Here is a 12,377-nt window from a genome sequence, read left to right as displayed (position 1 = left end):
GCCCAAAAAATCAGCTACTTCCAAAGGAAGAATTTCCTAACGGTGAAAGTTGCTGATGACCCGTAGATTTCCTCCACCTAGAGAACACTCTGTCATCCTCTCCCAGCCCCTCCACTCTGCTGGGTTCCACTGTACAAGTCACTTCTGCCTCCTCAGACCCTCTTATGTCTTCCCAACTGGGATTAAATAAATATCTGAGGGCCTATCTGTTTAACATCAGCCTCCCCACTGGCTGTGAGCTCTGTAGGGAGAGACGCCATGCTTGTTCCTTCCATCATCCCGTCCCCAGCACTTCCTAGCACAGGGCCTGGTGCACAGTGGGGAGTTAATAAATATTTGCTGAAGAAAGGAAGGCACATCCAGTCTCCTCCTTTCATTTATCACTGGGGAGGCTGAAACCCACAGAGGAGGAGGGCCATGCCCACAGCCACGTGGGGTCAGGGTCGAGCCAGGACTAGCGCCCAGGCGTCCTGATGCCAAGTATCAGGTCCGTGGGTGGCACTTCTCCCAACAGCCTCTCAAATAGAGAGGCAGATTTGGTCTCGTCAGGATGTATTAACAGGAATAGAATTGCTGACTCTTCCCTCCATCTTGGTTCTTGGGGGACATGGTAGCTCTTGAAGCCCTGGCCCCGCCCCCGGCAAGTTCTCTCCTCTGCCCACAGACTATGCTGAAGCTGATTCAGAAGAAGCTGCTGGATAAGATAGTAAGTTGAGTCTTCATGAGCCACCCTGCCCCTCCCCTAGCCTGAGAAGGGACTGCCTTGCCCCTGGGGGGGTGTCCACATTGTGTCAGGGGACCCTGTCACCGGGTGCCAGGAGCCTGCGGGCCCATCCAGGTGAACCTGTGCTGAGCCCTCTCTCCACTTCAGTGTGACCAGGTGATGGAGTTCTCCTGGAGTGCCCTGTGGAACATCACGGACGAGACTCCCGACAACTGCGAGATGTTCCTTAACTTCAACGGCATGAAGCTCTTCCTGGACTGCCTGAAGGTAGCGCCCTCTCCAGAAGCCTCCTTGACTCCCACTTGGCCTCTCCTGTCCCCAGGTCCCCCAGCCACCCCTCTCCCCATGGTTCCCATGGAAGGGCAGTGGGGATCAACTCACAGGCCCGCCAGCCCAGGATTTGCTGCTAACAGGAAGGAGCTCCAGAGATCTTCCCTGAGCCAGATGGCCTGGCTGGGCGCTCTCTTAGAGCCCTCCCTCCAAGGGAGAACTCAGCCCCGTCCTTCTCAGCACGATTTCTGACTCTCCAGGTCTGGCTGGGGTCCACTGAGGTATCAGCCAGGCAGAATTCTGTCCAGTAGGATGGTCTGTTCATCCTAAAACTCATTCTTGATTGTCTTGCTCTAGTTTCCAAAAGGATTCCCTTAGACTAATATTTTGAGCTTTGGTAAATAGAATCATGTTTGTCCCATTCATAATTTTATAGGTCACATCTCCACTCAGCCTTTGATTTTGTGGCAGGGAGCTCTACCACTTTAATCCCTTGTAGTATGTACCCAGCACTGTCCTAGGTGACCGGAAGGATAGAATCATGTTTGTCCCATTCATAATTTTATAGGTCACATCTCCACTCAGCCTTTGATTTTGTGGCAGGGAGCTCTACCACTTTAATCCCTTGTAGTATGTACCCAGCACTGTCCTAGGTGTACCGGAAGGTAGGAGAGCAGCAGATTGCACCACCCGCCCCCCACCCCCCACCCCCATCCCCCGCTTTGTTTATCTAGTTGAAATGGCCAGACAGATGCTCATAAAGCTTCTAGGTTACCAATATCAGACACTAATTAAGTACTCATTGATATGATCCCCAATGGCTCTCATTTTGCCAGGAGTTCCCAGAGAAGCAGGAGCTGCATCGGAATATGCTAGGACTCTTGGGGAATGTGGCAGAGGTGAAGGAGCTACGGCCCCAGCTAATGACTTCCCAATTCATCAGTGTCTTCAGGTTGGTACTTCTTTTCCTTTTTGCCTTGGCTGCCAGGATGCTCAGAGCTCTAGTCAGTGCTCAGTTGCAGCAACTGCTGTTAGCCTAGATTTCTGTTAGGAATGCCACCTTCACCCTATGATGCAGTTTCTTATTCTTTCAACCCTCCATAAATGGTCCTGTTGTAGCTGTATCTTACCTTAAGCGACCTTATATCCCCTTTAGAAGTCATCTGGGTACGGATGATGAGTGATGAAGAAATCAATAGTACCTCTGGCATCTGGTCTTTCAGTCAGGGTCCAGCAGCTGGTATCTGAAGAGGGACTTGGGGATCAGGACTCCATTTTTCTCTCTTCTTGGCAGCAACCTGCTGGAGAGCAAGGCCGATGGGATTGAGGTTTCCTACAATGCCTGTGGCGTCCTCTCCCACATCATGTTTGATGGCCCTGAGGCCTGGGGCATCTGTGAACCCCAGCGGGAGGAGGTAGAGGAGCGCATGTGGGCCGCCATCCAGAGCTGGGACATCAACTCACGGAGAAATATCAATTACAGGTACGGAGTGGGGAGGCGTGGGACGTGGACGTGGGGTAAGTGCTAGGACAGGATGCTCCTTCCCAACAAGGTCTGGTGCGAGCTACTTGCCCTCCTCCTAGTCCTGTGTCAGGCGTTACTAACCGAGGTGTAGTCCACCTAGAGCACAGCATGTAAACGCGCACATCTCACCTCTACAGTTTGGTGCCTGTTTCCTCACATCGACACCTGTGTGTACCCAAAGCCTGTCGTTTACAAACATTTGATACCTGTCCAGTTGTGAAAAAAAAAAAGAGAGAGAGAACATACAGACACGCAACAGGAAACAAAACGGAAACCATTCATTCCCTAAAAGAGCAACCCCCCCCCCCGCCTAACATTCTGGCATCTCCCTTTCCAGCAGTTTTCTATGCACAGATTTAATTACCTCCAGTCCAGCTGGCATCAAGTCTTACTATCTCGTGTGTGAATTTCCAGCCGCAGCTATGGGTCTCCCTCATCGTTTTATGACAGAGTCACTTTCTATGTGCACCTGGGCCATCTTGTATTGATGGACATTGAAGTTGAAAACCCATGTTGGGAGGAACAGGCTCATGCTCATGGCTTTGCCGACACTCCAATTACTGTCATTTCAGAGGAGAGCTGAAGTGGAATCACTGGCCCGGGGAGGGGGTGGAGGTTGCACATGCATTTTTCAGGCTTTTGGACCATGACTCCAGATGACGCGTAGTAGAACGCCATTATGGGAAGTGCAGTCAATCTCTTCTGCTTCCCAGGCAGGGTCCTTCGTTCCCCACCTCCCAGGCTGGGGCTCTCCTCCCTGCTATGGTCCCCAGTTTCTGCACCACCTGATCTGTGTTCCTCCTACCTCCCTCGTGCTCATGACCTCTCTCACCAGGGCGCTCTCTTTGTGGAGCCCGAAGGGCCGGGTGCCCCCCGTCCCCTCCATCCTACTGGCCTGCTCATCATTTGTCCACGGGACCCTTCAGTGAGGACAAACCCCCAACAAGAGACAATGCACCTCCCCCCACAATGCCCGGCATCAAAAGTGACCTTGAGGGAGTTCCCTGGTGGCCTAGTGGTTAGGATTCCAGGCTTTCACTGCCGTGTCCTGGCTTCATTCCCTGGTCAGGAAACCGAGATCCCTCAAGCCGCACGGAGTGGCAAAAAAAAAAAAAAGTGACCTTGATTTTTCTTCCTGTAGGTCATTTGAGCCAATTCTTCGCCTCCTTCCCCAGGGCATCTCACCTGTCAGCCAGCATTGGGCCACCTGGGCCCTGTACAACCTGGTGTCTGTCTACCGTGAGTACCCACTAACCCTTTGTTCACTCATCGGCTGAAAGCAGACTTGCCCTCAGGGAGGTGATAATCCAGGTGGAGGTACTATGAGAGCTGGTGTCAGTGTCTGCATCTCAGCGCCCAGCCCTCTGCTTTCTGGCATTGGTGGGACACCCAGCATAATGGCTGGCCCCTGCCTCATCGGCAGAAGCAGGCCTGGCATATGAGCCGGCCCTCCCAGAGATCCCAGACAGCTTTCTTAATGTTTCCTGCTTCCATACAAGTGAATAGTCAAAAATCTCCATGCCTTCTGTAAGGCAGGGTAAGACCAACCCAAACCAAGAACTAACCCCCGAGGAAACAGACGTCCGAGAGAACAGGAGAGAACTTGAGAACAAGTCTCACTCATTTCCTCAGAGAGACTCCCACCCTCTCTTAGAAGAGCCTGAACTTTCCTCTGCTCAGTGGCTTTGGGGGAGAGGAAAAAGAGGGTGCAGCACCAAGAGACTTTGATTGCAGACCAGGTTTGACCCCTAGTTCTCTCCTTTACTGGTTATGTGATCTCATGCAGGTTATTTAACCTCTCTGGGCCTCAGTTTTCTCCTCCGTAAAATGGGGATAATAACACTTACCTCATAAGATTGATGTGAAAAGAGAACCAGCAGAAAGTGCTGAGCCCTGGTGCCTGGATACTGCTCAGTCCTGCTACTGGCAGAGTGAATAAGAGTGCAGGCCCTGGGGGAAGACTGCCTGTGTTACTTTGAGCAGGTTTCTCAACCTCTCCGTGCCTCATTTGCCTCATCTTTAAAATGGGATAGTAATAGTACTTTCCGCATAGGATTGCTGTGAAATAAGACATGTAAAGTGTTTGGAAGAGTGCTTTGGCACATCCCAGCTGTTCAGTAAAGCATCTGCCAATTTTTTGTTATTCCTTGAGGTTAGTCTTACTAAAAAGTAGCACCTTACCTCAAAGAGGCAGAGTGTAGCACAGAGGAAGAGCCCTGAGCCCGGACCCCCTCAGACAAGCCTCTAGAGTGACTTTGAGTGGATTACTTCATCTCTCTGAAGCTCAGCTCTTTCATCATTAAATGGAGATGATAAAAATAGCTCCTACGACATAGAGCTGCTGGAGGGCCATTGAAATGCCCGTGTTCTCCGTGGAGTGTATAGCCCTGGATACTGAGCCCTAGAATGTTCTTTGTTGGAGTGAACCATGAAGCCACCCAATAGGTAGGCCTGGTGGTTCCATCCTGGCTGGAAATATTTTGTTAAAAGTGTAAATAAACAGGTTCCTGGATCTCTTGAATCAGGATACCCAAGGGCAGTGCTTAGGAAGCTCTATTTTTACAAAAACCCCTCAGAGAGTAGAAGGTGCTGGTTTGGGTGACATTTGCGGGGGCGGGGGGGAAGGAAATGCCACTGTGAGGCAAAGAAGGGAAGAGCCTTTTCCAAGGGGTTCACCCCTTGCTTCCCCCAGGTGGCCCCAGGAACTTGGGCCCCAGGGCTGGGCAAACATGGCTCCTGGCCGGTTGCAGCAGTGCCCTCAGTCAGGGCCAAGTCTTCATCCCGCCTTCTGGGAGGGCAGTTCTTGCAGCAAGGGTGGGTTTCTGGGCAACAGGCTGATAGAAATCCCACCCTGATCACCTGCTGTCTGTCCCTATCCACAGCGGACAAGTACTGCCCCCTGCTGATCAAAGAAGGTGGGATGCCCCTCCTGAGGGACATGATCAAGATGGCAACTGCGCGGCAGGAGACCAAGGAAATGGCCCGGTGAGACTGGCAGTGTTTCTGCTTGGAGCCTAGACTTGGGGGAGCGAGGGACACAGCCAGGCCCTCTCGTGGTTAGGAATGGCTGAAATTCCCAGGGGCAACTCAGAGCTGAGTGAGGAGGTGGACAGCATACTGGCCTCCAGCTGGGGCCTCCCTGAGTGTCATTTTGGCCACAGTGTGGCCGGAAACTGGATGATCAAGCTCTGAACGGAGCATCATTGCCCTCATTTGTAAGCTTTATTTTCTTTTATTCCCAGAAAATCCCATCCTCTCATCCCTGGGCATTAGCAAGTCAGGTCAGAACTTGTCATTATTTTTGGCCAAAGACATTCCAACTAAAGAGAGGACACAGTATGGTAAAATACATTCTAGGGATCAGGCAGAATGCAAATGAGTTTCTGAATGTGAAGGTCCCGGACACGGCAGAGCCATCAAGGCCTTCTGCTGCTGTGTCGTTTTCACTACCGGGTCTAAAATATCATCTACTGGGATCTCACACCCATCAGTGCACAAGAGAGACCCTCAGAGATGCTACGTGTCGCAATCAGCAGTAATGACCTTGCTTTCTCCAGGATGCATTCTAGAAGAGAACAGAGTTAAGTTTATCCCAGTTCTAAACACAGCGCAGAATAAAGAGTATCGTGGGGGAGGGGCCTGGAGCTCAGAGGCTCCCCAGACAACTACTCACTGGCTGTTTCTGCAGTTATTGTCGGCAAAAGGCACTGCTTGGGCTTCCCTGGTGGCGCACTGGTTGAGAGTCCGCCTGCCGATGTAGGGGACACGGGTTCGTGCCCCGGTTTGGGAAGATCCCACATGCCGCAGAGCGGCTGGGCCCGTGAGCCATGGCCGCTGAGCCTGCGCGTCCGGAGCCTGTGCTCCGCAACGGGAGAGGCCACAGCAGTGAGAGGCCCGCGTACCGCAAAAAAAAAATTTTTTAAAAAGGCACTGCTTAAACGTTATTTTTGTTTTTAATTTGTTTATTTTTGGCTATGTTGGGTCCTTGTTGCTGCGCGCAGGCTTACTCTAGTTGTGGCGAGCGGGGGCTACTCTTCGTTGCGGTGTGTGGGCTTCTCATTGCGGTGGCTTCTCTTGTTGCGGAGCACGGGCTCTAGGCGTGCGGGCTTCAGTAGTTGTGGCTCGCGGGCTCAGTAGTTGTGGCTCGTGGGCTCTAGAGCGCAGGCTCAGTAGTTGTGGCGCACAGGCTTAGTTGCTCCACGGCATGTAGGATCTCCCCGGATCTGGGCTCGCTCCTGTGTCCCCTGCACTGGCAGGCGGATTCCTAACCACTGTGCCACCAGGGAAACCCACTGCTTAAACATTTAATTGACAGATTGGTCTGAGTTTGAGAATGGTAAAATGAGTGGTTCTCCAAATCATTTAGGGAGATTATCCCTAAAGAATCACCTAAAAAGATGGTTAAAAACGTTTGGTCCCACCCTAGATTTTCTTTTCCGGTGGGCCTGGGAATGTGCATTGTCAACAGGGCTCCCAGGAGATTTGAGAAGCACTGGGTAAGACTGACCTGTGACCTACCCCAGTCACTTTGAACATCTCTGTAAGACCTGAGGTGTGTACCAAGCTGGCCAGCCTGATGGCAGGGTGCTTAGGAGAAATCCCTCTGCCTGTTCACCAGTCCTGTCCCACCCCAGGCATCCCTTACTTCCTAAAAGGCATTGAGGCACCTCTTTAGCACATGGAGGCTGCAGTGAACACATACACACACACACACCCGCCACCAACCCAGAGGCTTAGTGTGACCGGGAAGGCCGTGCAGGGCTCAGGGTGACACCTGACGGCGGTTCCCAAGGGCCAGACTAGAGTGGGAGACAGACTCGAGATCTGAGCATGAGGGGTGATTCCCAAACGCTGCACGGGGACTTGGCCACTGCAGGGTGTCAGGCCCTTGTACTTGTGCAAGCACAGCTGCCCTAGCCCTATCCAGACCTGCTGCTGGATCAGGATCTCTGGGTGAATCTGATGCGCAGCCAGTTTGGGGACCACCAGTAGACTTTGGGGAAGAAAAAGGCCTGGGTGTACAGGGAAAAGGTGAAGAAGGAAGATGTTGCTGAAAAAAAGACCAGAAGGTTTTGGAGGTTAGGCCTGAGCTGATTCAGAGAAGCCCCTAACCACAGATGCCCAGGCACTGAGAGGTGGGAAAGGGGGCCTGGGGAAGTAGGAGGGGAGCACGCGGGGCTGATGGTATTCGTGGCCACAAGTACCATTTCCTGAGTACCCTGCACATGCTGGCCACTCTGCCCGCCACTTTGTACACTTCATCTCATTCAGCGTCAGCATCATGGTTAACATTGGCTAACAAATCCAGCAGTCTGATCAGCTGGGAGGGGCTGGGCCCACCCCAACCCAAGCCCACCCTCCAATCCTCTTTCTCTCATTGTCTCCAGCAAGGTGATTGAGCACTGCAGTAACTTTAAAGAGGAGAACATGGACACGTCCAGATAGAGGCCTCTGCCCCCATGGCCGCCACTGCTCTGGACCACGAGGCTGGGAGGAAGCGCTCTCAAGCAGCCCAGCTGGCAGATCCCCACCCGGGGAGCCTCCCACTGGATGAAGGGACACAGGGGGACTTTTGCACAACCGACGCTTTTCCTTAACATTAGTGATATGCATATATATATATATATATATATAATATATATATATATAATATATATATTATATATATAATATATATATTATATATATATATATATATTATTTTTTTTTGGTTAGGAAGTGTGAAGTTTTGTGTGTATGATTTCTGTACAAAAACAAAAGAAACACTCCCTGAGTCCTCGCAGCTTCCTTGGCCATTCTCAAGCCCCCACTCAAAGCCTTCATCGCTGCCACACTCACTCCTACCCCTGCCAGACTAAATGCCTCTAACGTTGTGAGTGTCCAGCCCTCGCCCTGTAATCTCTGACCTTGGCCTCCCTTCCTGTCAGGAGAGGCAATGGGCTTTTGATAGCCCACTCCAGCACCCTAACCCACCCACCAAAGCCTGAGAACGCCCTCTAGGTTCCTGGGTGCAGCTGATGGGGTTTGGAGATTACAACTAACCCCACTGGGTCTCCCAAATGCCTTGGTGCTCTCGGCTGTGGGCCTCTGGGGCGAGCAAGTAAGCCGTACCTGCCTAGGTCCAGGCAGTCCCAGCCCCAGAGGGCCCTCGAGGAGTGGAGCTCACAGTGGCTCCGCTGCCCTCTGGCCAGGCCTGCCTGAGGCCACGCTGCTATGGAGGCTGCCTCCTAGTCTCCCACCAGGTCCCAGGCTGTCGAAGGCCCCAGCCCAGGGCTGGTCAGAATTCGGGCAGATTCCACTGCCCCTTCTGCCAAAACATATCCAGAACCTGCCCCCCACCCTGGAAGCCAGCACCTCCTGGGGCCAGGGGCTTTTTCCCCTCACCCCCTACCCCTCATCTGCCCACAGCACCCACGGTGCCCAGGCACCCCACCAGCAGAACTGAGCCTGCCTCACTCGCCCCTGCCTGCCCCGCTGCCCAGAGGACCCCACACCTCTCACAGGCAGGAGGTCCCCAAGCCAGCCTTTCCCGGTGGCAACAACAGGCAGACACCTCCAGACCAGCATTTGGCACATCCTGCAGCGGCCCTGCCCAGCCCTCCGGGGCCCTTCCCGCACCCCTCCCATACTGACCCCAGGCTTTCCCTCGGAAACCTCCGTGCTGTTGTTTCAGAGAAGTGTGAGACACAAACGTATCTTGAAATATCTTGTGGTCCTCCCTTGATGTCACTCCGAATTGCTTCTCATGGCACAGACGGCGGTGAGGAGGCCCCTCTGGAACAAGGGGCTGGGGAGCAGAGCTGACTCTGCAGGTGGCCCTTGTGGGGGTGGCTTTTCTTCCCTCCTCCTTCCCTGGGCCTGTTTTTGGATTCTCCTGGTGTTTCTGCCTGCAGACAGAGCAGTCTGGATGAGCAGCCCAGGGGAGAGGCACCTGGCCTTTCTCCCCTGGGGTCTTTCCCTCCCAGCCGTGGGAAGGGCCAGCTGCCCTGTGTCCCTCAGCTTAGCAGATGGGCCACATCTGCCCCTCCCTTCCATGCTCACGTGGCCTGAGCCAGGCCCCGGGCAGAGCTCACATTGCATTGCTTTACCACCTGGGGCCTGGGTAAATGTCTGTACTTCGGGATGTCACAGAAATACATTTTTGTGCAAAGTGGAGCAGAGTGTCTTTTTTTGTGGAAGGGATGGGGTCTGGAGAGGGCCCTGGGCTGGCTCAGGCAGTGGGCCTTGAGTGAGGGTGCGTTGGGTCAGTTTGTGTGCCCAGCCCAGAGGGTCAACTGCAGACTGGGGACAGGTGGCAGATCAGGCTGGAGCACCTGTTTTTCCTCTGCAGTCTCTCCACACCACTGTGCCCAGACACTGAGGGTACGGCTGGCAACAGACCAACAGGGCCCCCGCCCAGAATGGCTGTCTGATGGTAGAGACAAATGTTAAATATGAGATTATGACCCAGTGTGTGAGGAGCAGGGAGAAGGGAGCACAGAGCAGGCCCCTCCTGTGGGCCGGTGGGAGTGTGCAGGAGAGACTGGAGTTAGCTGGGCCACAGCCCCCTAGGGAGACGGAAGAGCATACGTGTAGATAAGGGACAGCGTGGTATCCTGGGCAGGGGAGGCTTCTCACAAGCGGAGACATGCGAGCTGAATCCAGCAGAAAGACCGGGCTGCCAGGCCTGGCTGTAGGGGTCCAGGGAAAGGGTGTCCTAGGCAGAGGGCACTGCCAGGAGAAGACCTCGCAGGGAGAACCACGAAGCAGCCCACGTGGCTGCAGCAGAGTGGAGGGCGAGGGCGCCTGCAGGAGGGGATGAAGGAGCCGGGGCCAAATCCTGAGATGACTCAGCTTTGGCCCAGGATGGTCCTGGTTTACACCTGTTGTCCCAGGGTAGCTATCAGCAGTGACTTCCGTGCCCCTGAAGAACTACTGAGGCTGCACCCAATGAGGGAGAGCTCTTCCCCAAAGAACAGTCTAGGTGCTGGTCCCAGATCAAGTGGAACCACTCCCAAACGTGCCAGGTGCTGTGTCCCCAGTGCCCAGTGACAAAGGTCCTCTCCTAGACCAAACTGTAGCCAGGCTCCAAGCCCTCTTCTCCGCTAGGCCTCAACCTTGGCCTATAAAAACTACAGACTTCAGGGCTTCCCTGGTGGCGCAGTGGTTGAGAGTCCGCCTGCCGATGCAGGGGACATGGGTTCGTGCCCCGGTCCAGGAGGATCCCACAAGCCGCGGAGCGGCTGGGCCCGTGAGCCGTGGCCGCTGGGCCTGCGCGTCCGGAGCCTGTGCTCCGCAACGGGAGAGGCCACAGCAGTGAGAGGCCCGCGTACCACAAAACAAACACAAACAAAAAACTACAGACTTCAGCGCAAGTGATTTCATTCACTCCCACCTCTGACATTAAAAGACTTAAACACTAACATAGCTTCTAACAGCTCAAGGTCACATCCCTAGGATGACCCTAGCCCCCCCCCTTAAAGTGCCTGCCTGAGAAAGCTCCAGGCTGCCAAAAGAATTTACTGTTTTTAACCAACACCTGATCATAGGCCCCTGACCACCCTTTCTTAGAGCATTTACTAAAAAGGGCTTACAATTGTGAATGCTTTCTCTGTCCCTCTGAGGTGTATTTGTACCTCCTACAACTCAGGAGTGTCTTTCTCAAGGACCTGATAGCCATCCCTTTAAAATGTAATCATCAGGAAGGATCAGGCCTCTGTCTCCCAGTCTCTGTGGGAGGATAGAAGCTGAACTTCGATTATTGCCAGATAGCAGACACAGCTGGTCTAATCAGCATTTGCCCTGACCCACTGTTTGTAATTTTTCACTGCTCTGAGTCTCTTCAAGCCCCTGCCCTTCCCCATCTCAACTCCCTCATTCTCCCTTTAAAATACCCAGTCACCTCTATACAAATCAAAGCTGCACTGGGACTTCCCTGGCCTGAAGTCCTGGGTTGGGCAAGGCTGAAGGGTGTAGGTGCTGGCTTAGAGCCGGGGAGACAAGACAGTCCTGTGCTAGACACTCTATTTCCATTATTGAGTCCTCCAACCACCTCAGCAGGGGGGTACTATTGTCATCTCCATTACACAGACAGAAAACAGAGCTCGCAGTGGTTCAGTAACTTGCCCAAACTCATACAGGTAGGAAGAGGCAGTGCTGGGATTTCTGACTCTGACCCAGGTTGGGCCCCTCATAGCCAGAATCTGCACCACGTACCTCCACTCTGCTCTCATCCCATCTGCAATATCTGAAAATGAATAGAAGGAGGTAAGGGTATCACCACGGAGCAACCTTGAGCGAGTCCTGCGCCTCTCGAGGCCTCAGGCGTCACATCTCCGAACCGCGCACAATTCTGCAACCTGAAGTCACAACACCTGGATCTTTGAAGCGTCCAGGAAGCTGTACGCATGCGTGAGGCTGTGGCCCTGGGGCTGGTGGCGGAACCCCAGTGGGGCTGGGTCGAGGTTCCCGACGGCTCCCCGGCTTTCGAAGGTTACCTGGCTGGTGGGGGGTGGGGGGTGTGGTTGGGGGAGTTACCGGCTGCGCGCGCGCCGGCCCCGCCCTCAGCCTCTTCAGGCACCTGTGGGCTCGAGGCCCTACTCGGCCGCCGCTGCCGTCCAATAGGTAGTCTCCGTGACCCAATTCTGCCCCGCCCACAGCCTGCCTCCTCCAATCCCCGGGTGGCGGTGGGCCCTCTCCCTCAGAGGGCCCGCCCCTCTGAGCGCTTCTTCCGGGTGGGGCCCCGGGCAGACGCGATGGCGCCGTGGGCGCTCCTCAGGCCCGGGGTGCTGGTGCGGACCGGGCACACCGTCCTGACCTGGGGGATCACGCTGGTGCTCTTCCTGCATGATACCGGTGAGCCGGACCCCGCGCGACCCT

General features: G+C 54.2%; 2 protein-coding genes across 2 annotated transcripts in view; both read left to right on the top strand.

Annotated features, from left to right (window-relative positions):
• Nucleotides 1–7,964, top strand: part of ZER1 (zyg-11 related cell cycle regulator) — a 17,023-nt gene extending 9,059 nt beyond the window's left edge. Inside the window, exons 9-15 of the mRNA XM_007471790.1 lie at nucleotides 665–706; nucleotides 872–991; nucleotides 1,831–1,946; nucleotides 2,289–2,477; nucleotides 3,661–3,758; nucleotides 5,402–5,504; nucleotides 7,907–7,964. Of these exons, the coding sequence (XP_007471852.1) occupies nucleotides 665–706; nucleotides 872–991; nucleotides 1,831–1,946; nucleotides 2,289–2,477; nucleotides 3,661–3,758; nucleotides 5,402–5,504; nucleotides 7,907–7,964 (726 nt within the window). The remainder of the gene's footprint in view (nucleotides 1–664; nucleotides 707–871; nucleotides 992–1,830; nucleotides 1,947–2,288; nucleotides 2,478–3,660; nucleotides 3,759–5,401; nucleotides 5,505–7,906) is intronic.
• Nucleotides 7,965–12,225: 4,261 nt separating this feature from the next.
• Nucleotides 12,226–12,377, top strand: part of ZDHHC12 (zDHHC palmitoyltransferase 12) — a 3,346-nt gene continuing 3,194 nt past the window's right edge. The window contains exon 1 of the mRNA XM_007471788.1: nucleotides 12,226–12,353. Within this exon, the coding sequence (XP_007471850.1) occupies nucleotides 12,254–12,353 (100 nt within the window). The 5' untranslated portion in view covers nucleotides 12,226–12,253. The remainder of the gene's footprint in view (nucleotides 12,354–12,377) is intronic.

The sequence above is a fragment of the Lipotes vexillifer genome, unplaced genomic scaffold (assembly GCF_000442215.2).
Source record: "Lipotes vexillifer unplaced genomic scaffold, Lipotes_vexillifer_v1.1 scaffold98, whole genome shotgun sequence".
NCBI classification, from domain to species: domain Eukaryota; kingdom Metazoa; phylum Chordata; class Mammalia; order Artiodactyla; family Lipotidae; genus Lipotes; species Lipotes vexillifer.
The sequence above is the reverse complement of the archived record's forward strand: the minus strand, read 5'-3'. Positions and strand labels throughout refer to the sequence as shown.